This window comes from Amblyraja radiata, chromosome 2 (assembly GCF_010909765.2).
Source record: "Amblyraja radiata isolate CabotCenter1 chromosome 2, sAmbRad1.1.pri, whole genome shotgun sequence".
Taxonomy (NCBI): domain Eukaryota; kingdom Metazoa; phylum Chordata; class Chondrichthyes; order Rajiformes; family Rajidae; genus Amblyraja; species Amblyraja radiata.
Window position 1 is genome coordinate 146,299,146 of NC_045957.1, and position 23,971 is coordinate 146,323,116.

General features: G+C 40.4%; 1 protein-coding gene and 1 non-coding gene across 2 annotated transcripts in view; one reads left to right on the forward strand and one right to left on the reverse strand.

The window, feature by feature from the left end:
* The window catches only part of LOC116985528 (collagen alpha-6(VI) chain-like), a 138,329-nt gene that overhangs the window by 74,114 nt on the left and 40,244 nt on the right, over positions 1-23,971 (forward strand). Inside the window, exons 10-15 of the mRNA XM_033040304.1 lie at positions 434-505; positions 596-622; positions 748-792; positions 1,386-1,439; positions 2,606-2,668; positions 20,316-20,369. Of these exons, the coding sequence (XP_032896195.1) occupies positions 434-505; positions 596-622; positions 748-792; positions 1,386-1,439; positions 2,606-2,668; positions 20,316-20,369 (315 nt within the window). The remainder of the gene's footprint in view (positions 1-433; positions 506-595; positions 623-747; positions 793-1,385; positions 1,440-2,605; positions 2,669-20,315; positions 20,370-23,971) is intronic.
* On the reverse strand, positions 12,875-13,066 carry LOC116970580. The gene has a single exon (XR_004411199.1). It is a non-coding gene; the product is annotated as a U2 spliceosomal RNA (small nuclear RNA).

A 23,971-nucleotide genomic window follows, 5' to 3' on the forward strand; every position in this document is an offset into this window, starting at 1 on the left:
CATAACTGGTCACGGACCACCAGCCTGAATATTGTCCTTCCACCATAACTCTCTGTCATCTAAAAGTAAAGCCAGTTCTGAATCCATACAACCAAATCACTGTTAATCCGGGGATCATGACAGAAGCCTCTCCATGGAAACGACGACACGATGCACTCTGTGATGTGTCGGGTGACCAATTCTGTCAACATGTTGGACGATGACGGAAGCAAACAGCGAGCTGTGCGTCGTCAGACAACGAGCGAACGAACTGTTAATCCCCAAATTTTCCTTGTGTTTTCACGCAGGAGCGGCAAATGTAAATGGTTGAGTTAAAATACAAGAAAGAAACGTCAAGGTTTGAAAACTGAATGTGTCAGGGAGAACTATGATGTTTATGTCACACAATTATGTATTTCGCTGTCACCAAGAAATCATGTTCTGTCATTCTTAGGGCAGCAGGGGACCTGTAGGTGTTACTGGAGCACAAGGAGCAGATGGATGCCAAGGTCCCAGAGGCCTCAAGGTCTGTGTTTCAACTTTGTGAACTTACATTCCAGCTCAGTTTAAATTTCCAGTATTAACTCAATACAACCCAAAAACCATTGTTTTTCAGGGATCAAGAGGGTATCGAGGAGCGAAGGTGAATATATTTTCAAGCTTAACTAATTCTCCATCAATTTTTTTTTGCTTTTACTATGGAGAATGCCTTGTAACTGCTGATCATTTGGTCAACGGTTCACCAATGGTCTAATGTTCTCTTGATAGGGTGACAGTGGTCTCAATGGTGTGGATGGAATAAATGGAAAAGAGGTAAGTCAGGAGTCATGCTCAGTTTGTAACTTGTGCTTACAACATCTCTTCACTGCTGAGTTAGATGCATCACATGTGCTTGTAGAGTTGGTGTTTCCCTGAGAATATAAAGACTAAATTGAAACAGGACTGCCTATCCTGTCTACATATTTTTAGACCTTGCAGATATCGGAACATTTTGTCATAATGATATCAAATAGCACATTTTGCATTTTAGGCTTAACGCATGTGATTTATTATTTTCATTTGACTCGGTGCAAAGACCATTTTGGGCAATTTTTCTGCTTGTCCCACACTGAAGGGATCTAGGCAAAAAACTTGATTTCAATTGTCCTCTGGGTTCTTACTTCAAATGAGTGTTCGAAGACTAGACTTAAGTAGGAAATGATGGAATCTAGTGCTCCTGCAGAGGGACTTTAGAGGATACGTCAATGTTTTCTTCATACAGGGTTTTTACACGCACGCACGCGCACGCACGCACGCACGCACCCACACACCCACAGACAGACAGACACTACATTTTCTGGTTCTTTTTCACCTCTTCTTATGTATTAAATGTATTCGATGACTGAATCATAAATATTATCTTGCAGGGAGATCCTGGAACTCCTGGACTCGGTGGAGAAAAAGGGGCTGATGGAAACACTGTAAAAAAAAATTTGTTTTATCTCATATTTTTAGAATTTACAATATATAGACAAAAAACACCAGTCCATAATGAAACAATTTAAAGTAATTAATTTAATTATTATTTTATCCTCTATCATTATAAACATATAAAGCAATCAAAATCCTTTTGATTTTCAGTTTTCTATTCTGTTATTCCTAATTCAAAGTTATGCCTATTTTGGAATTATCATTCCTATTTCTTGAAACATAGAAACATAGAAAATAGGTGCAGGAGTAGGCCATTCGGCCCTTCGAGCCTGCACCGCCATTCAGTATGATCATGGCTGATCATCCAACTCAGTATCCTGTACCTGCCTTCTCTCCATACCCCCTGATCCCTTTAGCCACAAGGACCACATCTAACTCCCTCTTAAATATAGTCAATGAACTGGCCTCAACTACCTTCTGCGGGAGAGAATTCCAGAGATTCACCACTCTCTGTGTGAAAAATGTTTTCCTCATCTCGGTCTTAAAAGATTTCCCCCTTATCCTTAAACTGTGACCCCTTGTTCTGGACTTTCCCGACATCGGGAACAATCTTCCTTTGTGATGTTGAGATGATGATAACAGTGCAGAATAATAAGATGAATGATCCCTTCATGAATCATAGTATCAAACAGCTGGGAATGAGGATCTGCTGTTCATTATGTCTGCGGTGAATCTTTGGGAGAACTACTTAGTGTTTCTCTGCATGCTCAGCGTAGTCTGTTTTTTTAAATATCCAGTTTATTTATGAAAATCCATCTTGGATCTGTTTCCTTATTCCTTCCAGGCAGTGCATTCCAAATCATAACAGCTAGAGGCATAAAGCATACTTTGAATCTGACCCTCTTTTATTTGTCTCTTCAGTTATCTAAAAATCTGTGTTCTTTGGACCATGCCCTCATAATTTGAGTGCATTTAAAAAGCTGATGATTCCCCTGTTTGTAACAACCTTATCAGCTGTTCTGTACCCTACAAATGTATTTGCAACATTCTAATCTCTGTCTCTGCTGTATTGATCAGTCAAGTTATATATTTCTGTTCAATAATTAAAAATAATATTAACAGTACATTCAGAAACCCATGGAAAGATCTGCTGCCAGTAACTTTCAGAAAATATCATCTGATCTTTGGCAATTTACCTGTCACATTAACTTTTCAGGGAAGTAAAGGTGTTCAAGGATTCAAGGGTGAACGAGGAGATCCTGGTCTACCAGGGGACACTGTAAGTAGACAAAGCAAAATGTTACATTACACTGAACATGATTTTAAACTAATATCGCTATAGTTTTATATATATATACTAGACTAAGTGGGACCCGTTGGGTCCCATGTTCACACGGGAGGGCTGGTCCCCTGACGCAATATTCCACCTCTTCACCAATTCCAATATTGGTGCCCAGTGGTGGGGGGGGGGGGGGCTTTCTGGAGAGCTGGTATGGGTGTTGTTGCCTGCAAGGACTACTGGTCTCCAGAGGGCTAGTATGGACATTGTGGGCCAAATGGATTCTTGGGGTGGCAGCTCAGTCCCTCAAGCTTGATGTGCTGGCAGCTCACTCACGGCTGGTGGGCTGGCAGTTGACTCACGGCTATTCCTTGAAATTCCATTTCAAGCAGAGTGCAAGGCCACTAAATTCAAATCCATTTTCCTACCATTTCAAGCAGGGTGCAAGGCCATCAAATTCAAGTGCAGTTTCTTACCTCTTCAAGCAGTGTGCAAGGCCACCGAATTCAAATGCAGTTTCCAACCACTTCAAGCAGGGTGCAAGACTACAAATTCAAGTGCAGTTTCATACCACTTCAAGCAGGGTGCAAGGCAGCCAGATTCAAGTGCAGTTTCATACCACTTCAAGCAGGGTGCAAGGCCACCAAATTCAAGTGCAGTTTCTTACCTCTTCAAGCAGGGTGCAAGGCCACCGAATTCAAATGCAGTTTCCAACCACTTCAAGCAGGGTGCAAGTCTACAAATTCAAGTGCAGTTTCATACCACTTCAAGCAGGGTGCAAGGCAGCCAGATTCAAGTGCAGTTTCATACCATTCAAGGAGGGTGCAAGGCCACCATATTCAAATGTAGTTTCATACCATTTCAAGCAAGGTGAAACCACCATAAAACCACTATTTGTTCAGTAGACATTCAGTGTGTTCAGTTGATTCACAGCTCAGACAGAGTTGTGAACTCTCCCTCCCCCATCATACAGAGACTGAGTCACACCCACATTTCCGGGTTTTATAATCCCTCCCCCTTCCACCAGAAAAGGTGTGGCGTTCATGGTGTGATTGACAGGTGAGAGATTCTCGACATTTTGTAAACTCTAACAACCATTAGCAGTGCATTTTTACTTCAACCCAAACAATCATTAGCAGTTCAATTTTACTTCATTAGCAGTGCATTTTTACTTCAACCCAAACACCCATTTGCAGGGCATTTTGACTTCAAACCAACCATATTTTCATTTTCAAACCACATGAAGGGTACTCACAGGTGAGTAGACATGTGTTCAATGTTATTCAGAGCTCAGATAGACGTGGCCCTCTGGCTTCCTTCATCTTGCAGAGACTGAGTGAGGCACACCACTTCCAGGTTTTATAGTCCCTCCCCCTCCCACCAGCAGAGAGAATGGCAATTTTCAAGAAAACATTAATTTCTCTCTGATTTTTCATTGATGGGAAAAATCCTCCGGTCCCGGAATGCGGAGGGGGGGGGGGGGGGGGGGGGGGGGCTCTGAGCGACGTGGCCAAAAATGACGGCCGTAGGTGGCGGCGTTTTCTCGGAAATCACGCCACAGCAAGTCAAAAACGGTCAAGATAAGACTTTCAGTAATATAGATGATCATATCAAAAAATCATTTTGGAGCCCTATTTTAATCAGGACTTGGTATACCTAGTGAATTTTGTATTGAGGTGCAAATTGAATATTCAGTTTGACTTGACCAATGACTGCTTCTTCACATCAGATCATGACCCAAGCATCATGGTCACATTTAGTTGCTATTTCCCATGACCCACTTAAATGTGTTTCTGTGATGGATTAATTTGATTTTTCTCTTAATAATTTTTTTAATTGCAAGCAGAAATGCACGTTCCCAATGTGATGTCTTATTCCATCAGTATCTCAATGTTGCCTGATCAACAGTGAGATACACTGCGACCATAAGCTCTTTCTTCCCAGCCTGACAAAAGGAAACTGTAAATCAAAGTAACTCTAAGTGTTATAACTCGAGTAACCAGAGTGCAATCCTGAGCTTGAATGCTAACTTTAGGGATTTTGCACATTCTTTGTGCGGTGCAAGGATTTTCCCTGTGTGTACAGCTGACAAGAGCCCAGGACCTGCATATTCCTGATAGAGTGAAGGGCAAAGCAGATGGGAGTGATGAAGCTTGAAAGACGAGTGAAATTGAGGCCCTGATCAAGAATAAGAAGAAGGCATAGGGCAGGCTTAGGCAGCTGGGATCAAGCGTATCCCTGGAGCAGTTTCAGTAACGGACGGTCAAACTGATAAAGGAAATCAGGAGGACAAAAAAGGGGACAGGAGATAGCTCTGGCAAATAATATTACGGATAATCCTAAGAGATTTTATAAATACATTAAAGGAAAAAGGGTAACCAGAGAGAGAACGAGACCCCTCAGGAATCAAAGAGGTAAACTCTGTGGAGTCACAGGCAATGAGCAAGCTCCTTAATGAGTATTTCTTCTCTGTTTTTACCATGGAGAAATACATATGGATGGGGAACGTGGGGCAGGCAATGGAAGTGTCTTGAGGGTAGTCAGTATTATGGTCGAGGTGGTGCTGAAGTTCCTGACGCATATGAAGGTAGATATATCTCCCGAGCCTGGTCAGATATATCCGAGGACACAGTGGGAAGCACGAGAAGATATTGCAGGTGCCATGGCTGTGATTTATGAATCATCATTAAACACGGGTGAGGTGGCATAAGACTGGAGGGTAACAAATGTTGTATCCCTAATTAAGAAAGGTTGTAGGGAAAATCCAGAGAACTACAGGCTAATGAGATTAATATCTGTGGTAGGAATACTAAAGAGTATTCTGAGGGATAATACAATATATACATGGATTTAGATGGGCTGATGGTTTTGTATGTGAAACATCATGCCTCACAAATCACACAAAGGGCCAGCTGGTGCAGCCACACATTAAACTTGCTGGTGAAACATTGTGGATTCTTTGAAACATGAAATAACTTAAACATGAGCAAAACCAAATATGATAAATCATAAATGGCTGTGCTATCAAACTTGAGGTGGGGGCATTATATGAGGGAATTGCTTGGGTTTAACACAGCTATGGCTAGAACAAGAGAAATTGGATAACTCTATCTGTTTTGCACTGGTTGATTAAGTTTTCTATTGATTGAATTATAGAAAGCACGGACCTTCACTGTTTTATGTACTTCCTGAATTTATTAATTTATTTTTGTGATATTAGCTAAAAATAATCAAAAAGTTTCCCAGACAATAGATGCTGTGTTCTGATATACACAAGTAACAGATACATGGATTCAGATATAAATTAAAATACATGAGAAAAGGTATCCTGGTTTGGGGTCAATATTTTCTTCAGTCCAGTTTTCACACTTTCATTGACACTTGAAGCTTCCAATCACTCTGGGAGGACACCTGTATGTAAACTGATGTCATCATAATGGGCACAATTCTGGTTGTGTCCAGAAAACAAAACTCAATTACACTTGTGAAAGAAAGAACTGCAGATGCTGGTTTAAATCGAAGGTAGACACAAAATGCTGGAGTAACCCAGCGGGACAGGCAGCATCTCTGGAGAGAGGGAATGGGTGACAATTTGGGAGGGTCTCGAGCCAAAACGTCACCCATTGCTTCTCTCCAGAGATGCTGCCAGTCCCGCTGAGTTACTCCAGCATTTTGTGTCTACACTCAATTATACTTTCCATTGGAAGAGGAGAGCAATGAACGATGAGGATGTTGGTGGGCAAATCAACTGTAAAAAACCTGAGCATCGTCCCAGAGCCAAGGGTTATTGCCAGACATTGAATTAACAAGTTTCAGCTCAAGTCCAAGGCACTACTAGGATGCACAATGTAAGATCCATAAAGGGAAAGGTGTGAAGCAGATACTTATCTTCTTAAATATGAGTCTGTTGAATGGGCAACAGAATGGATGGGGAGTTCAGGTTTAAGTTTATTCTGTCATGTGTACCAAGATGACAATAGATACTTCAGACAGAAGAAAGATCAAGACATAAAGTACAGAATATAGTTCTCAACATTGTTCCACATCAGTTCCATAGACAAAGACCAATGTCTGCAATGAGGTCAAGGTGAATTAGATAGTATCCCATCCTATGAAGCCTGAAAACAGAGAGGATGAAACTATTCCTGAGTCTGGTTGTGTGTGTTTTCAATATTCTGTATCTTCTGCAGGTTAGAAACAGGTTAAAGAAGGAATGACTGGGTGGGTCTTGTCTTTCTTTATGTTTGCTGTCTTTCCGAGGCAGCGCAAAGTATAGATGGAGTCAAAGGTAGAGAGTCTAGTCTCTGTGAAGGACTGGGCTACATCCACAACTCTCTCAAATTTCTTGTGGTCTTGGGCAGAGCTGTTCCCAAACCAAGATGTGACTCAACCTGTCCGCATGGTGCATCTGCAGAATGATTGTATGAGTCATTGGTTGCTTTTTATTGGTATGACTATGGCAAATGAAATTCCTCGTATGTTACAAAACATACTTGGCTAATAAAATATGATTATGATTATGATAACTGAAGAATAAAACAGAAAATAATGGAAGCAGTCAGCAGACCACGCAGCATCTGTGAAAAGAGAAAAAAATTAGGTTGAAGACTTTCTCTGAACTGGACATGCCTTCAATAGATTTTTTATACGTTTCAACCATGTAAAGGATGGAGACAAGAGCAAAACAAGCTTCTCTAAGGAAGGAGCGTGGTGAAGGCATGGCTTCTGACTCCGGTACCTGAGAAGCAATATCGAAAATGAACGGAGAAATGAACACAAGATTCTGTGGTTTGGAAGAAATGATGAAAGGAATTTCGATCAAATTGAAGGAAGTTCAAGACAAGCTGATTATGTTACAAGATGAATCTTGTGAACAGAAGGAACAAATTGATAACTTGCGAATCTTGGGTCATAAAGAGATTTGCAGATTGAAACACTGGAACGGAAAATAACCGAAAATACTTGGGCACTCGAGCAATACAAGACTAATAGCATGGATCTGGAAAACAGAAGCCGTTTGCAGATGAAGGAGCATATCCTTCAAGCAGCAAAACAGTTGGGCATGGTTGAATTTGAAGGATGCAAGTTTTGGTTTGTTCCTGATTACAGCCGTAAGCTTATGGGACTGAGATGCCTTTCCATAATGTAATGTCTGATTTGTTTAAGAAACAGTTACACCCTGCATTGCTCTACCCAGCTAGACTGCGTATACAACTCCCTAATGGTAACAGCCGATTTTTTAACAACCCGCTTCCAGCTTTCTGGAGGGTTATCGGGGTGGATACTTTAGCCGCCACGGGGAGTTACTGATAACCGACTGAGTTTAAATCAGAGATTTATTGTTCCTATTTTGACAATATAATGCTCTGTAAATGATTAAGAATTTAATCAGATGAGTTATTTTCTAATTACTTTTTAGAATTTTAGTATGATGGTATCAAACCATAACTTTTAAGTTCTCTAAGATACTGTTAATTTAATGTAATGGTATTATACATTAACTTTTAAGATCGTCTTTGTTAGCTCTTCCACTTTTAAAATGTCCTCCGAAGGAATTTTCCTTGTTTTTAGACAAACAATGTGAAGCAATTCTTGTTTTTCACTGTTTGCACTTACTTTTTAAATATAATATTAATTTGTTTTGGCTATTGAGTGGTAAATATCCATTTTTTAAACATTTGGAGCTGTCATTAGAAGAGACGGGGGTAGGGAAGGGGTTAGGTAGCGTACTGACTGCCTACTGGTCAGTTTCGGGCTTTGCATGGGTGGGGAGGGTGGACTTTTGATTTTTGTTTAGTGTTTTCTATCTGGGCAAAATTTGAACTACAAAAATGTCTGAAATGTCCTCATTTCCGGCTCCGCCTTAGATTTTTCTCCTTCCAGTATCATGAACTGCTACGGTCTACGAAATTAACCCTTTACATTCCACATGATTTGTACAAACAATATAGATAAAGTTATTAACTACCTCTCATGGAATGTTAATGGTCTGAATTTTTTTTTTAAAGTTCTTCGTAGACTAAATGCTCAGATTATCTTTGTTCAGGAAACTCATGTAAGGAAAGATGACAATCATTGATTATTTAAGTTTTGGAAAGGACAGCAGTTTCGTTCAAATTCACAGGCGAAAGTGAAAGGAGTCTCTATTTTTATTGACCCCTCAATCTCGTTTGTTCATTATGAAACATTTTCTGATCCATTTGGTAGATTTTTGATGATCACTGGTGTTCTTCATAACCGAAGAGTTGTTATGGTGAATGTTTATGCACCTAATATTGATCACCCTGAGTTTTTTAAACAGTTAATGACATAACCATATAACAATTACAGCACGGAAACAGGCCATCTCGACCCTTCTAGTCTGTGCCGACCACATAATCTCCCCTAGTCCCATATACCTGCGCTCAGACCATAACCCTCCATTCCTTTCCCATCCATATAGCTATCCAATTTATTTTTAAATGATAAAAATGAACCTGCCTCCACCACCTCCACTGGAAGCTCATTCCACACAGCTACCACTCTCTGAGTAAAGAAGTTCCCCCTCATGTTACCCCTAAACTTCAGTCCCTTAATTCTCAAGTCATGTCCCCTTGTTTGAATCTTCCCTACTCTCAGTGGGAAAAGCTTTTCCACGTCAACTCTGTCTATCCCTCTCATCATTTAAAAAACCTCTATCAAGTCCCCCCTTAACCTTCTGCGCTCCAAAGAATAAAGCCCTAACTTGTTTAACCTTTCTCTGTAACTTAGTTGCTGAAACCCAGGCAACATTCTAGTAAATCTCCTCTGTACTCTCTCTATTTTGTTGACATCCTTCCTATAATTAGGTGACCAAAATTGTACACCATACTCCGGAATTGGCCTCACCAATGCCTTGTACAATTTTAACATTACATCCCAACTTCTATACTCAATGCTCTGATTTATAAAGGCCAGCACACCAAAAGCTTTCTTTACCACCCTATCTACATGAGATTCCACTTTCAGGGAACTGTGCACAGTTATTCCCAGATCCCTCTGTTCACCTACATTCTTCAATTCCCTACCATTTACCATGTACGTCCTATTTTGATTTGTCCTGCCAAGATGTAGCACCTCACACTTATCAGCATTAAACTCCATCTGCCATCTTTCAGCCCACTCTTCCAACTGGCATAAATCTCTCTGTAGACTTTGAAACTCTACTTCATTATCCGCAACCCCACCTATCTTAGTATCATCTGCATACTTTCTAATCCAATTTACCACACCATCGTCCAGATCATTGATGTACATGACAAACAACAGTGGACCCAACACAGATCCCTGTGGCACCCCACTCGTCACTGGCCTCCAACCTGACAAACAACCATCCACCATTACAGTCTGAAGAAGGGTTTCGGCCCGAAACGTTGCTTATTTCCTTCGCTCCATAGATGCTGCTGCACCCGCTGAGTTTCCCCAGCAATTTTGTGTACCATCCACCATTACTCTCTGGCATCTCCCATTCAGCCACTGTTGAATCCATCTTGCTACTCCACCATTAATACCCAACCATTGAACCTTCTTAACCAACCTTCCATGAGGAACCTTGTCAAAGGCCTTACTGAAGTCCATATACACAACATCCACTGCTTTACCCTCATCAATTTCCCGAGTAACATCTTCAAAAAATTCAAGAAGATTAGTTAAACATGACCTTCCAGGCACAAATCCATGTTGACTGTTCCTAATCAGACCCTGTTTATCCAGATCCACATCCTTTCCTAATTTAAATGAACATCTTTTGATAATGGGTGGAGATTTTAACTGTTGTTTAAACCCCTCGATGGACAGATCTGCATATGATCATGCGCTTCCAAATAAATCCGCTATCTTTATCAATTCTTTTTTACTTGACTCTGGAATGTTAGAAGTCTGGAGATTCCTGCACCCAAATGACAAATAATAGTAAGATTAAACGAGAACTTACCAGTTTGAAGTTTGATCTGTATTTTATGAGGAGTTACGATGAGGGATTACGTGAAGAACCCGCTCAGTGCGCAGGCGCGGCATACTTCCAAGCAGCGGTGTGGAATCACAGATAGACACAGTTATTTGAAGTAAACATAGTAAAGATAAGGAGACATCAATTTATTAGTTTGATCCAAATAATGAGGGTGAGAGCGGAGGGCACGTAATCCCTCATCGTAACTCCTCATAAAATACAGATCAAACTTCAAACTGGTAAGTTCTCGTTTAATCTTACTATTTTACTTCGGAGTCACGTGAGTGACTACGTGAAGACTTCAAAGCTCTGTGATTTCAAACCGTGTAACAGTTCATACTTCACTCGCTGCCGAAGTCATTCGAGGGAGGAAGTATGTTATCGTAATCAACCATGAATCTGTTTGTAAAAACAATAATGGTGTTATTAACAACAACAAGACCAATTGCTCCCCCGGTCTTAAATTATATATTTTTTGCAGATTCTTTTTCTGCAAACGATACAGGTTCTGTCAGTGGTTTGTTATAAAAGTTTGGAACGTATACTCCCTAGACCACCCTGCAGTAGCCAGGATGTGGTCCATAGGCTCGTCCATCCTCTTAGTTACTGACGTGGAAGCTGTCCTGGTGGAATAAGACTTTATACACGTTAGTATTTACTCCAGCAACTCCCAGTACCTGCTTGAGCCACTAGAGATAGTTTAGCTCGTCACCCGACCATGAGGTTTCCTGTGGCTGACCCATAAGGCTTTTTCCTCTCCCTCGGTATTCCTTATTGTGTCGATCTCTAAGTGGGTCATGACACATAAAACGTGGTTCAGGTGGGTATGCCCGGAATTTCATGACTGGACCTGATGTTCCTGGTCTGTTCTGTTTGGCCAACCCTTGAATGGGCATGTGACACTATCTGGTGTTATAACCATGTTGTCCCATCGCAGTAGATGGGAGAGCTGGCTCTTTGTGTTGATGTAAGGCCACCAGCATGTCCATCTTCAGGGTAGGCTGTTCCAGGGTGAGTGACCTGGCTGGTGATCATCCCCTAAGGTATGTCAGGATTTCACTGACATCCCAATTTGGGTGTACCTATTTCTGGGGAATGGATTGATATACCTCTCCTGTATCTGATCACCAGTGAGCGGTACCCAAGTTGAGTAGGCTAACAGAACATGTCCTTCATTGTGGTGAAGACCTGCCAGGAGCTCCAGTACAGTTTTTTGTTATAGTTGAATGTGTAATTCCTGTTTTGGAAAACAGTGTACCATTTCTTGATGCTCCTCAGGTATGTTCCCTAGGATATGCGACGGAATGCTGTCATCAGGTTGATAGTGCTGCTGATCCAAGCACAGCAATGGTCTTCCCAATTCTGCAATTCTTTTAATGACCATGTCGAGGATCACTGGGAACCATGCTTGTGGACTTGGTCCACTGTAATTTGCGTAGTACCCGACTGATGAAGCCGTAGTACCTATTGAAGAGGTAGAAGGACATAGAGATTAGGTTCCCCCCACCCCTCAATACGCGGGAATGTCTCCATTGCCGCTGCCTTGAGATTGGTTTCATGTGACGTAAGTTAGTACGTGGTGATTTAATTGGATATAAGGAATCGATATCTGGTGTCCATATTGCTTAGTGATTTCAGCAAATATTTTTGGTTTAAATGTATGTTTACAGTATTTAGCTCACCTGATAGGTGAGTTACTGATGGTCAAACATGTTTGACGACATACGGTTTGCAATTGTTAATAAATTGTCACCTAATATCGATGTTCTCCGCCCAAGTGGTTTGGTATATGCCACCACTGATGTTGTTATCTTATAAACGAACATGCAAATTTGGTGGATTACTGAGCAAATGCTTCACTAGAATTAAGTAAGTTAATATATAATATGTTTAAGTCAATTCATATTGGCATTAAGTATTACAAGCTCAGTAACACATCAGGACACATAAGATGTTACTCAAAACAGGTGGAAGTGTACAACCATAATCCTTCCTGCCGATAAATTCCATGATAACACTACAGATTAATCCATTTGCCCCCATATTACAGGTATGGAGATAGTTTTGAACACTAGTATCTCAGCTCATAGGAAAGGTACAAAGTTCAGTAGCTGGTAATGCTGCTATATCCCAATTACTTTGCCACGTAGTTGATTGGTGGTTAATGCACCATGACTGATAGTCTTAATGAATACCAGATAACAACGTTGTGGATGGTCAACGTAAATATCTGGATATATATTTTGTGCACCGTTCCCAGAGGCACTGCAATACTGGGTCGATGCGTGGAGTGGACGGAGCAAGCCCCTATTCCATCTCCCTGTTCCAAAATTCAATTTAATATATGGTCCCTAGATAAGGGACGTATCAGATTATTAAACTGATAAGAACAGATACTACACTTGATCTTAGCCAAAAGGCCGAGAAGCGATGCAGCTAAAGCTGTATCCAAGGATAGTTTGTCGTTAATATATAGACATGCCATGACGGAATGTTTCTAAGTGTCAGGGCTAGTTGATTCTGGATAACTTTGACTTAAATGCCGCAACGCTCATCATGGTTACTCCATCCAGGTAATTGCGGTATCCGAAACTTATATGAGAAGGTACTGAATAGTGTGCATCTTCAAGGTCGATGTCTACCATAAAGTATCCTTGGATCCATGGTAGTAGTTACAAATCCCATGAATGGGTATACCTGGTGAAATACTCAAGTGGTTTATCAACGATGGTGCGACATTCACCATCGTGGGAGGGTAGGCCACTTGGGGTGCTTGCTGAATTGGTGGCAAGATATTAATTCTATTCCCCTTGTATTTATTTTTTGGTATATAACTACCAAGAGTGATAGCTTCCTAACCAGGCGTGATTCATCCACCCCTTGTTAGTACAACCCTTAACCTTTATGTGATGGTAGGAACCATACTTATCTGTCTTCACTGTTGTTTTCTTCGGTTTCTGGTTCCTTGTTCTTGTAGGGACGATGTTTGTTGGGGGGTGGCGCATTATCCCCTGGGGCCTGCTCTGGGCCGTGGCCTAAAATGCTACGGGTTTGGCATGCAGGCCCCGAGCTTTCACCAGTACCATGATGAAGACGCCCCTGGTGGACACGTAGAGGTACTGCTGTCTGGTTTAGTGTGGTGCTCATTCCAGACTCTGCCCTCTTGTGCCGAATAGTTTGAACACTTCGTCCAGTTTTTTAGGACTGGTTTGGTAAGTGCCAGGTAGCAGGATCTGTGCTTGTGAGGTCGGCGTTCTCATAGTCCTGTTAATTTCATAGATTGAGGGCAGGTTTGTGAGTTCATTTCAGAAGTTATGAGGTATACCGTTGAACAGTAGGGTCAGGTGTTTTGCCATACTACCCTGCCCTTCTGGAATGAGCAGGTGGACATGATAGCCGACGTCAGGGTACCAAATGCATTTTAAAAATATTTAGGTTAAATGCGCTGCTCAATGTATCCCCCAATAATGGCGGGCACTTTGAGTAAATGCAATTTAGGGGAGGCGTGATAAAACCAACGCCTCATGGCTACCTGTCTTGGAGAGGTTTTTTTGGAAAAGACAGGTAGTAAGCTGGCCATCAGTTGAGACTGAAAAGCCATCTCGCTAGTGGTGGAGCCACATAGCGGCCACACCCAGCAGCTCTTCCTGATCCTGTACCTCAAGCATACTCCCGATATTGTTCAGCCAGTGACCCCTCTTCATGACCAGCCCAGCCACTGGTCACCCCAAAGCTAACCACACTAAGGAGGAAGCGATGGGCAGTGCCTAGGCACTGGGGAGGGTATGCCTGAACCCTCCAGCGAGACTGCCCCTCACGTAGCGTGTCTCGCAGGAGCTCCTGCTCCAGGAGCCACTCCAGCGGCTCAGGCTGCTGTCTCTCTCCCATGCGGGTGGAGAGACGTCCCCTCCGACAAGTCGGAAGCCACCGGCCGGATGCCTCTTCGGATGGCTGAACATCCAGCCCGCAGCTCAGGCACTAGCGGGACTGGCTTCGGCGCGGCGTGGGGATAGCGGAACGCCCGGTAAATGTTCCTACCGTCTTCTTCTGGAGCTTTTGTGCCTTGTAGAAGCGAGAGCGCCCCTCAAGCAGCGCGTCTCGCAGGCACCTGCTCCGAGAGCCGCTCCAGCAGCTCAGGCGGCTCTCTCTCCCCCCGTGCGGGTGGAGAGACGTCCCGTCCCAAATCGGGAACACCTGCCGGATGCCTCTTCGGGTGGCTATACATCCAGCTCGCTATCGGGCTGGCCTCGGCACGGTGTCGGGGAATTGCGGAACACCGGGTCGCTCCTACCGCCTGTTGCTGCCCCCCTTCCCCCCGACGGGAAACGTTCCTCCTCGAACGGGGGACAGTTTTGTTCCAGAGGTTTTTTCTCTGCCTGTAAAACACAAGCAGAAAAAGGGGCTCCCCTGTAAAATAAACCGGACCTCAGGATACTCACCTGACGGTCCGTTTCTCTGTTGCGGGAGAGCATAACTCCCGCTGCCGCTGTTGCACTGCTGGCGTAATGCCGCGCCAGCGCACTGAGCGGGTTCTTCACGTAGTCACTCACGTGACTCCGAAGTAAAATTTTCTTTTTTCTCTCATGTATATCATAGTTACTCTAGGATTGACTACTTTATAATAGATTCTCGGCTAGTTTGATCGGTCACTGCGTGTGAGTATGATGCAATTGCTATTTCTGATCATGCACCATTGAAACTATCAATCAAACTGCCTGATTCCAAGTTTAGTGTTAAACAATGGTGATTTAATACTACTTTACTTCAAGATCTAAATGTTGTTAATTTTATTAAAGATCAGATTGTCTTCTTCTTACCAAACTCTATTGAAGAAATATCCAATGGCGTAGTCTGGGATGCTTTTAATGCATATATTCGTGGACAAATTATTTATTGCTCCGCGGGATTAAAAAAACAAACTAAAAATGAAATACGTATATTGGCTGATGAGATTAAAGAAATTGATAAAAAATATTCAAAAGCTCCTTGTTTAGAGCTCTATAAGAATAGAGTTGAACTTCAAATGAGACATGATTTGTTATTAGTATCACCGATTGAAAATCATTTACTTAAAACCAAAAGTCAATTTTATATACATGGTGATAAATCTGGCAAATTATGTGCCAATCAGTTGAAAGCTATGTCAGCCAAACGTCAGATTATTTTTTTTTTTTATATTTTATTTTATTAGAAGTAAGTACAGTCATATGGCACCAAAGTGCCTAATATATATTTTCATAATACATTTTATGTACAACTTCTTTTTTTTTTGTTACATTGAAAAAAGATTAGAATAAGAAAAAGAAGTTAGATAGTAAAGGATAGAAAGATGTCAAATATATAGTGTGTGAAAATAGAAAACGAGTAAATGAAGAAAGTTGAGAAAGAAAATAGAGAAAATAAAATAAAATAAAAAAGAAAAGGAGATCATTATTTATAATCTTGACCAACCCTCGTCCAGTCCTGAAACAGTTATTTTTTTACAATTGTGTTGCACCATATGATTCCAAAAAAACGACGAATGGAGACCAACTCGTTATGAATTGGTCTGATTTATCCATTAGGAGGAATCGCATTTCCTCAAGATGAGCGGTGTCCAACATACTTGCAATCCACATTTTAAGCGTTGGTATTGATGTACCCTTCCAAAATGTAAGAATTATTCAACCATAGTTAAGGAATAGATTTTGAGATGTGTTCAATTTATTCCCATCTTCCATTACGCCAAATATAATCATTTCAGTATTAGTTTCCATTCTTGTCTTGAACAATTTTGTAAATATTTCAAAAATATCATTCCAAAATCTATAAAGTTTTATGCAGGAAACTAAGGAGTGTGTTATAGTTGCCTTTTGGGCTAGACATTTATCACAAGTGGCGGATATATTTGGATAAAATTTGTTCAATCTTGTTTTTGAATAATATAATCTATGTACAATTTTAAATTGAATTAGATTATGTCTTACATTAATTGAACATTTGTGAATATATATCAGGTATTTTTCCCATTTAACCTTCGTAATTTTTATCATTAGTTCCCGTTCCCACTCTTCTCTAAGTACCTCTGTCGATGGTAGGTCTATATTTAGAATACTATTATATAAATATGATCAGATTATTAAAGTGAATAAATGGGATGGTACATTGACAGTAGATCAGGATGAAATTTATAAATCATTTCAGGAATTTTATACCTCCCTATACCAATCAGAATTTCCTACTGAGTTTTTAAAGAAATTGAACTTGCCAAATTTACCACATGAAGAGTTTCTGTTGTTAGATGAACCATCACGGAGGAAGAAATACAGAAAGCAATTATTTCGATGAATTCTGGTAAAGCTCCCAGTTTGAATGGGTTGACAGTGGAATTTTAAAGTGTTTTTCAAGTTTACTGTCCCCCTGGCTATGCAAGGTTTTTAAGGAAGCCTTTTTAATGAATATATTATCACAATCCTTTTATGAAGCATCTATTTCTTTAATTCTTAAAAAAGATAAAGACCCTACTGAAGTGACATCATATAGACCTATATCACTATTAAATGTAAATTCCAAAATTTTTTCAAAAATATTAGCTATGAGATTGGAAAATATTTTACAGCAAATTATTTCTGAAGATCAGACAGGTTTTTATTAAAAATCGTTACTCATACTTTAACGTTAGGAGATTAATGAATATTGTATATACAGCGTCAAATAAAACTCCAGAATGTGTCATTTCACTTGATGCTGAGAAGGCATTTGATGGAGTAGTATGGGAATACTTATTCAATAGACTTGAAAAATTTAAGGTTCGTCTAAAATTTATCCTACCTAAAATTTTGTATTTATTTCAGACGATACCACTTTTTATTGCTAAATCTTTCTTTGATATTATAGACTCAAATATTTCTTCATATATATATGGCAGAATAAAGATCCCAGACTAAGTAAAAAATACTTACAAAAAATAAAAAAAGACGGTGGTTTGGCATTGCCGAACCTTAGATTTTACTATTGGGCAGTTAATATTCGCTATTTAATGTTTTGGACAAAAGATTTTGAAGATACCCAATGCCCAGGATGGATAAATCTTGAACGTGATTCTAAGCAAAGGTTATCATTGGCTTGTATCCTAGTGGCCTCGTTACCTTTCACAATTACGAGATTGAATAAATAAATTAACCCAATAATAAGACATACATTCCGAGTATGGTTTCAATTTCATAAATTTTTTGGATTAAATGATTTTATCTTATCGAGTCCTATCATATCTATTTTTTTTCTTCCAACCTTCCGGTACTGAGCAAGCCTTCTGTTATGGAAGAGGAAGGGATTAGCAGCTTTTCGCGATTTGTTTTTGGATGGTTGTTTTATGTCTTTTGAACAACTCTCCAATAAATATAATCTAACTAACTCACATTTCTTTAGATATTTACAGATTAGACATTTTTTGAAAGCTACTCTACCCTCTTTTCCGTTACCACATCAAACCGAAATATTGGAATTTTTGAACCCTTATCAGAAAGGTTTCATAACGAGCTCATATGTCAAAAGATAAGTTAGCTCATTTTTATGATCATATAAATCCTACCTGTGACAGATGTAATTCTGAAATGGCCTCACTGACTCATATGTTTTGGCCTTGTCCATTTTTGGAAAAATATTGGAAAGACATTCTTGATACAATTTCTGTAGTTTTAGGTATTGATTTACAATCTCATCCTATTACTGCAATTTTTGGGCTACCAATGTTAGATTCTACTCATCTGTCCCGTTCTGCCCATCGGCTGATTGCTTTAACTACATTAATTGCCAGAAGATCTATTTTATTTAAATGGAAAAACTCTAATCCTCCTACCCCACTCCATTGGTTCTCTGAAACGATATCATGTTTAAACTTAGAAAAAATTAGGAGTGACATTGTCGAACCCTTGGTTAAATTTGATAGGACTTGGGGAAGCTTTATTCAACATTTTCATACAATATAAATTGTCCCCTCTCCAACCGTTATAATAATTATTTTATCTTTATACGGTGGAACGGACTTGACGACAAACAGGGACTTAAATTGTTGAAATTCTTTGTAGCCCAGATTTTGTTTTGCTTTTTTTCTAGTTTAGGGGGTTTTGTTTTTCCCTTTTTTCTCTCTTTTTCTTTTTTTTTCTTTTTATCTTTTTGTTTTTATATAGACAAGTTCTCTTTTAAACACTTAATTATATTTACATAGAGACCGGGAGGTTTATACTCAATGTGTATTTTGACACTGGACTCATACTTAGGTTATGCTTGTTATTAATGTAATCCTGATCCCTATGTATCAATATCACTGTTATGTTTATCAATATTTTTTTAAATTTTTGTTTATAGCTTTTGAAAATATTCATAAAAATATTTTAAAAGAAAGAATTTTTGTGTAACTTGCATGTGCTTTTTATTTCAGGGTACACGTGGTTCAGATAATTTCTTTCGAGGAAGGAAGGGTGATAAAGGACAACGTGGTATACAGGTGGAGTCTTTATTCTTTACTTAATCAGAATGGATTTCAGAGCAAGTGGACAATGCACCACTGTTAATATGCAGTGTGTTCAGCACAGTTGACAGAGGATGAATGGAAATTCAGAGCTCTTATTAATCCATTCATTTATTGAGGCTGAAGCTTTTTGGAACATGGTGATAGTAGCAGACTCAAGCTTGCTCGACCAGTCATTTGGCTAATGGCCAATGTCTAAACTCCATTTCCCTGCAATATCCCTGTTTTCTTTAACACCCTCACCAACAGAAGTATGATGATCTCAGTTTCAAACTTTTCAACTGAGCTAGCTGAAGATCAAGAGAATTTTATTGCATTAAGTCCCAGACAGAACAATGAAATTCTTACTTGCCGCTGCACAACAGAACATGTCAGCATAGTACTCTGCAAACAATATTAGAAGCGAGAAAAAAAATTATATATATAGATGTGTGTGTGTGTGTGTGTGTGTGTGTATGTGTGTGTGTGTGTGTGTGTCGGTAGACACAAAATGTTAGAGTAACTCAGCGGGCCAGGCAGCAGCTCGGGAGAGAAGGATTGGGTGACGTTTTGGGTCGAGACCCTTCTTATATATGTGTGATTCTGTGTAGTGTGTCCCTTAACACGACAAACAAACAATAATAGTGCAAAATGACAAAACCAATGCCCCCATATCCATGTAGTCCGGAGCTTATTTGGAGCGGCTTTTTTTCAAGTTGAAGCTGTGGATTTTCTCTGCCTTGATTAGATGCAGTACTTCTTCATATCATTGTGAACAGCCTCACTCAAATTTCAAGACTCTTGTTCTAATCTCCTTGAACAAAGGAAATAACTTATTTCTGTGTATCCTTCATCTTCATTACTCACAGGATTGCAAGATCAATCTAAATATTACCATTTAGCTTCAAACTGCTAATAAAAGCAGCTAATGTGTTTGTTTATCTTTCCCAGCTGCAAGGGTAAACTGCAAACTAGAAGGAGTTGGTAAGAAGAAAATTATTGATAATATAATTTAAGGAAAGTCCCAGACTCATCAACAGAGAAAATTTCATCTTACAAATATTGGGAGTTTAAACAAAAATGTACTCCGCTGAAAGCATGAGCTTTCTTATTATACTCATTCCATGTGTGGAACAGTTGAGAATTACAGATGGAATTACATTGATGTTTGTTTCTCTCATTGTGATTTGTAGGGTGAAGTCGGATTAGACGGTACACCAGGCCAGGCTGGCAATGAAGGAAATCGCGTAAGATATATCCTGCTCCCAATTAGCTACACAGACCATGCATGATTACTTCATATTATTTACACTGATCTATTGGCAAATCCATCTTGTCGGTCTCCCAAATGCTCATTCACATGTACAGGCTGTGCCAAAGTTGAGAGTTTACAATCTGGGAGAACCAATACTTAGTAGAAACAAGATACTGCAGATGCTGGTGTTACCAAAATATAGACACCAAAGTATGAAGATACCAAAGATACCGAAGTCTGAAGAAGGGTCCCAACTTGAAATATCATCCATCCTTTTTCTCCAAAGGTTGTATCCAGTATATCTGTGCACTAGAGGCAGTGACCAGTGGGGTGCCACGAGGCTTGGTGCTGGGACCCCAGTTACTTACAATATATACTAGACTAAGTGGGACCCGTTGGGTCCCATCATCACACGGGAGGGCTGGTCCCCCAACGCAATATTCCACCTCTCCACCAATTCCAATATTGCTGGCCAGTGGGGGGGGGGGGACATTCTGGAGCGCTGGTATGAGTGTTGTGGGCTGAAGGGACTGATTTCCAGAGGGCTAGTGTGGACATTGTGGGCCGAATGGATTCTTGCTCTGGTGGCTCAGTCACTCAAGCCCGTTGTGCTGGCAGCTCACTCACTCATGGCTGGCAGTTGACTCACGGCAATTCCTTGAAATTCCATTTCAAGCAGGGTGCAAGGCCAGTTTCATACCATTTCAAGCAGGGTGCAAGGCCACTAAAGACAGCGAGTCGTAACGTCTCCCTCCTCCATCTTGCAGAGACTGAGCCATGCCCACACTTCTGTGTTTTATAGTCCCTCCCCCCTCCCACCAGAAGGGGCGTGACCTTCATGGCGTGATTGACAGGAGAGAGAATCTCAACATTTTTTAAACACTAATAACTTTTATTTTCCATCAATGGAAAAAAATCCTTGGTACCTGATGAGCGGAGGGGGACTGAGGAAGATGGCCAAAAATCACAGCCGTACGTGGTAGCCTTTTAAAAAAAAATAAATGTGGAGGTCTAAGAGTGTCTTTATCTTTCTTGAGCACTCCATTTTCTCTCACCACCCTATGGCCTCCCTATGATTGCTAAACTTGTGAGAATAAGAATGCAAACTGCAAATGACAGATATATGGTTTTAAGATGTGCTGGCCACAAATTATGTAACTGATCCCTTTGGCCCTTGTGGCTAAAGGGATCAGGCGGTATGGAGAGAAAGCAGGTACAGGATACTGAGTTGGATGATCAGCCATGATCACATTGCAGGCTCAAAGGGCCGAATGGCCTACTCCTGCACCTATTTTCTATGTTTCTATGAATTGAACTGAACAGTCTGTTTCTAATTATCCACCTAAGCACTCAGGCAGCCAAATTACTAAATCTATATCAGGAGTAGAAACATAGAAAAATATGTGCAGGAGTAGGCCATTCAGCCCTTTGAGCCATTCAATATGATCATCTAAAGTCAGTATCCCGTTCCTGCTATTCCCCCATATCCCTTGTTTTTTTAGCCCTAAGAACTAAATCGAACTCTCTCTTGAAGACCTCCCCATTCCCATAATGTACTTATGCTTGAATACGTATCACTATCCATAAGCACTTAGTCAGGCAACATCTGTGGAGGACTTGGCTTGGCAGTATATCGGGTAAGTATTTGATTGCCAACAAATAATTAGATGTGTTGTGTAGATGAATTATTATTCTTCCTTAAGATCAACTTTAATGTTGTTAACCTTACATTGTCTTTACGATTGATGTAATGTAAACCATTGGACTTTAATCACCAGCCTAAAACAAATTTAATTTTCCATCTTTAAAGGGGCGACCTGGTCGAAGAGGAGATGTAGGTAGTAAGGTGAGTATTGGTTTGTGTCAAAATGTTATTTTAGTACCAATAAAAATAATCTAAGTATTTTATCTGGGTCCAGATCTTTAAATCACTAGCATTAGTTTTTATCTATTTCAAACCAGTTGAACATCATTGTGCCTGATATGGGTCCACAATAGTGCAGGTAGAATAACTTGGATCACTGCTCACTTGGAAAGACCTCTGTACTTTTATTTGTTCTAATTGCAAAAAGTTTGGGAAAGAAAGTACCTCTTGGCCCTGTTTATAATATAACAGATAATAATATTAATCAGTTAACAAAAGCCCAGGCAATGGGCAGAAGTGCATGTCAGATCCTCACCTTGATCCGAATATAATAATCACACTCATCAACATGGTGTACATGTTGATAGTATCCACCTCTCTGCCCTCTTCTTCCTCCAATTCTGTGTGTGTTTATTATATTTGGATCAAGGTAGGGATCTGACTGTGCATATTCTCTGCCAGTACATTGACCAAAAATGGAGAAATATATTCCAACACTATTATATTATAAATGTTATCTCTTATTAGGATATGCTAGTACCTTTGTAGCTAGATATAGCCTGGAGACAGTATCTGTGAAGTCAAGTTAAAAAGGTGGCATGCAGCAGGCTAATTATTTTTTTCATTTGTGGTGTTCTGCTGCAGAATAATGTAATAGTGGGGCCACACAAAATCATACAATACAGAACTGGCTTTATCTTCTTTAAAAGCCTTTCTGCTGTGAGGTTTACCACTGTGTGTAAAATGAGCCCTTGATCTGATCAGTTGAATTAGTCCACTCATCCCCAAGTGAGTGGTGTGTCGCAAAGAATGGATTAGGACAGTAACATTTAGTTACAACTACTTTCAAGAGGAACCTGTGATGCCATGACTTTGTGGTGCATCTTTGTGCTGGAACTTTTCACAAAGATGCTGTAATTTTGCAGTTAAGGCTAACAGGACATAACTGGGTACCTAGGGGGCAGTTATAGCACTTAATTTTCATTCAGAACATGCCAATGGGACAAAACAACTAAAGAACAACAAATTCAGATGCTGGTAATCATATATAAATACTAGACTAGGTGGGACCATTTGGGTCCCATGTTCACACGGGAGGGCTGGTCCCCCGACGCAATATTCCACCTCACCACCAATTCCAATATTAGTGGCCAGTGGGGGGACTTTCTGGAGTGCTGGTATGGGTTCTTGGGGTGGCAGCTCAGTCCCTCAAGCCTGATCTGCTGGCAGCTCACTCACGGTTGGTGGGCTGGCAGTTGACTCATGACTATTCCTTGAAATTCCATTTCAAGCAGGGTGCAAGGCCAACAAATTCAAATCCATGTTCCTACCATTTCAAGCAGGGTGCAAGACCACCAAATTCAAGTGCAGTTTCTTACCACTATGAGCAGGGTGCAAGGCCACCGAATTCAAGTGCAGTTTCCAACCACTTCAAGCAGGGTGCAAGGCCACCGAATTCAAGTGCAGTTTCATACCACTTCAAGCTGGATCCAAGGCCACCAAATTCAAGTGCAGTTTCATACCACTTTCAGCAAGCTGCAAGGCCACCATATTCAGTGCAGTTTCATACCACTTCAAGCAGGATGCAAGGCCACCAAATTCAAATGCAGCTTCATAACATTTCATGCAGGGTGAAACCACCATAAAACCACACAAAACACCAAACTCAGTTCAGTAGACATTCAGTGTGTTCAGTTGATTCACAGCTCAGACAGAGTCATGACCTCTCC